General features: G+C 38.3%; 1 protein-coding gene across 1 annotated transcript; it reads left to right on the top strand.

Annotated features, from left to right (window-relative positions):
* The first annotated feature begins 879 nt into the window (after positions 1-879).
* Positions 880-1,269, top strand: LOC137619119 (uncharacterized). The gene has a single exon (XM_068349308.1). It carries the CDS (start codon positions 880-882, stop codon positions 1,267-1,269), a length of 390 nt encoding a protein of 129 aa, XP_068205409.1.
* The last annotated feature ends 2,459 nt before the right edge of the window (positions 1,270-3,728 follow it).

The raw sequence follows: 3,728 nt of genomic DNA on the forward strand, positions 1-3,728 counted from the left end.
GTTCGATATCAGTCTCAAAAAATGCAAAGAGCTCTAAATGCCATTGTTCATGAATGCAATGAATTAGGTTTAAAAATTAATCCTCTTAAAACTAAGGCAATGGCTATGAAATACTTTGAACCTCTTCCCCCTCTGTTAATTGATAATAACCCAATTGAATGGGTTACAAATTTCCTTTATTTAGGGGTTAATATTAATCATGAATTTATTCCTCATACTCAGGTTAAACTACTTAAAAGTAAGGTCAACAATAGATTTAATGCAATGAAAAGAATATGTTCTTTAAATAAAGGAGCCTCCTCACACTTATTGAGACTATTCTATGTGCAAGCAGTCAGATCACAGGTTGAGTATGCTTCTCCTGTACTTACTTCCCTCCCTTCAATACTTCTTTCTTCTCTTGAAGTTATTCAGAATAATGCAATGAGATTAATCACTGGATCCCCTATGTGGACAAGGCTTCACCTTCTCAGGCAAGAAACCAACCTGTTATCTCTTGCAGATAGAATGAAAATGCGTATGTGATGTATAATAATTAAAACTTTAAAAGTCAATAAGAATTCCCCACTCAAAACCAAAATAAACAGATTCATCAATTTGCATGAAAACCTAGACCTCCCAAATAATTATATTGGCAAACTTATTCAGTTAATTAGAGATGTAAATATACAACAGATCATTAACAACGTAAAACATGATAAATTTCATCCAAGCTATGTCCCTCCTGCTCCTTGGAGTACTGATCCAATTGAAGTTAATTATACTGCTCTTCCAGCATTTAAATCACAATGTTCTATTCTACAGTTAAAGATAGCAGCTCTGGACTCCATTAATAGCACCAGTTCTACAAATGTTTATTATACAGATGGCTCTGTGGACATGAATTTACCTGCTGCTGGTTCAGCTGTCTTTTCCAGCACCTTTTCAAGTAGCTGGAAGCTCTCTGATCATGCTTCCATCCTACAGGCAGAACTCTATGCTATTGCAAAGGCATTGGAGAATTCTCTTTCTAAATTTGGTCGTACTACCATTCACACTGACTCTAGAGGTGCCATTCAAAGTATCTCAAAGCGAAATTTCACTGAAAACATTTACCTGATTAGCAGCATAAAGGCTATGGCTACAGCCTATGCTCAGAGGAACAGGAGAGTTACCCTCAACTGGATTCCAAGTCACGTAGGTGTTCAAGGAAATGATGAAGCTGACCGCCTTGCTAATAGTGCCTTGAGGTGTCCCACTGTAAGCAAAGCATGCAGACCCTCTCTCTAACATATCAAAAAATAATGAATGACTATTGTCATGTTCAAAAGAAAAGTTTAATTCGTCAAATCTTGCTTGAGGGCTCTCGTTTTGCTACGTGGTACACTGCGGTTACTAATATCCTCCCTCATAATATGCCCAAATCCCTTAATAGGAAATTAACAGTTATTATTTATAGGTTATGGCTGGGTTACCTCTGCACCTGGAAAATCATTAATATTGAAGATAGACCATGTTCATATTGTAACCTTCCCACAGGAGCTGAACCCTTAGAACACCACCTCCTTCATTGCAGAGATACCTTCCCTCTCAGACAATCCATAACCTTTCCTCCCCCTTACACAGCTGTACAAGTAACTAAACACATCCTCGAAAACATACACACACTTTCTGGGTTTTTATGTTCTTATCCCCCTCCCAGATAACTCAACAACGTAATGTAAAACACCTAAATTAGTCTAAAACCCTTTTAAAATACCCAATTTATCCCATATAAAGTAATTACCACAATAGGCCTACTCAAATCATACATACACAAACACAAACCTAGGCCTATGCAAAAAGTCTATGGGACTTATTTCGAAAGTATCACTTACACCAGGCTAACACCTAACCTCATAATCCCATCCTAATCCTTTTCTCCCCCTGTGGTGACAAACAGCTCTAAACAATAAAATAGTCTTAAATTATTATGCCACATTTCACAAACTCATTTTTATTTAATGGTTTCAGGTAACTCATTTCACTGTCGGAACCACAAACTCATTAATTGTATAGCTACCGAATCCTTACCCCTATCCTGTAAGGATAGTATTCCTACAGATCCTTTCCCCCCAAAACAAGTACACTGGTAAGGGGATGGGGGGCCTCTCTCGTACTTACTGGTCGAGCGTTGTACAGAATCTCCCCCTCCCCCCTTTTTATATTGAACATTCACAAAGCGCAGTGGGAATGAATGATTGGAAAATGGTTATTCCTTGGCCGTATTCCTCATAAGGAAACTGCTCTTGCTTTTCCCATATCCTTTCATTTCTCCCCTGCTCACTGCACTCACAAACCTTCCCAAAATCCTTCTATCCTTATCCCAACCTATCCTCATATGCCCTTTTCTTATAAACGCAATCCCAGCGATCAGGGAAGTGTAACATCTATCGAGTGAATGACTATAAAAAGTCTCACTTGATATCTTTCATTTATTCTGTTTTTCTTTGTTTAATCATAAATCCTTATCCTGTATCCTTAAATCCCTTTCGTTTCGCTATCCCACTGTATTCTTTTTGTGATAACAAGTATATCAATAAAAGTTATTGATATATAAGTTAAAACAAAATCTCTGCAGATGACAAGCGAAATGAAAACTCTCTGCCTTGCGTGTGTGTGTCGTCCTCCATCCCCTTTCCCTATCCCCTACCTACATCCTTCCCCCATCCCTCCAAACCAGACCTCCTCCCATCCACCGATGACGTAATGTCTGTCTGGTTTCTACCATTCATTCGAACTTATTCTATTCTCTCTCTCTCTCTCTCTCTCTCTCTCTCTCTCTCTCTCTCTCTCTCTCTCTCTCTCTCTCTCTCTCTCTCTCTCTCTCTCGAAACTAACGTAAAATTAATTCTCTTTAAAACTTAATCCTTTCATTAAGTTCAATTTCATTCTCCTTTTTATAATTTAAATAGTTAGATTCGTATAAAAATCACCAAATGACATTATTCAGATCAGTGCCATCCCCGTCCCCCCCCCCCCTTCTCTCCCCGTTCACTCACTCGAGAATTAGCGTAAAAAGTTTTGCTGGTTTTTATTTGAGCTTATCTTTAATATCTTTTTTCTTCCAGTTTATTATATTAATTAGCTTGACAATTAATTAGTAATAATCCTTAACTATATCTTTATAATATTCTCTGTCATTTCCCCCTTCTTCACCCCTATTTTCCCCCTCCTCCCACTCACTTCCTTTCCTCTTTTTTCGCGATTTAACGTAAAATTTTGCCACTACACTACATCTAAAAATAGCCCGTTGTCGATACAACCTCCCTTCCTCATTATATTTAAGCAAACTTTTCTTTCTCTAGTTTTAATTGCAGATTCTTTCTTTAAATTAACATTCTATTACTATTGAATTTCTAACTTTTGCTAGTTCCCTCCCCCTCTGCTAACACTCTTTCTATATTAGCGATGTCTAATGCTTAAATTTTCCCTGGGATGGTTTACGCCCTTCTTCTGCCTCCAACTAAATCGCTTTTCTTTCCTTCCCATGATCTTCTACTCCCATGGGACTATCTGCTATAACACTTTCTCTCTGTCTTGATAGACTCGTGGACCTAGAAAGGAGTCTCCCTACCGGGGCCTTTTCTCTGTTGTCATGCCTGTCAACCTCTCCCTTTTCCCCTGTTGTTTGCTTAGTGGTAGCTAGAAGGTCCTGTCCCTCATTCAGTTATACGGGCAAATTGACTAGGAATCTGCTTTGCAAATTC

This window comes from Palaemon carinicauda, chromosome 25 (assembly GCF_036898095.1).
Source record: "Palaemon carinicauda isolate YSFRI2023 chromosome 25, ASM3689809v2, whole genome shotgun sequence".
NCBI classification, from domain to species: domain Eukaryota; kingdom Metazoa; phylum Arthropoda; class Malacostraca; order Decapoda; family Palaemonidae; genus Palaemon; species Palaemon carinicauda.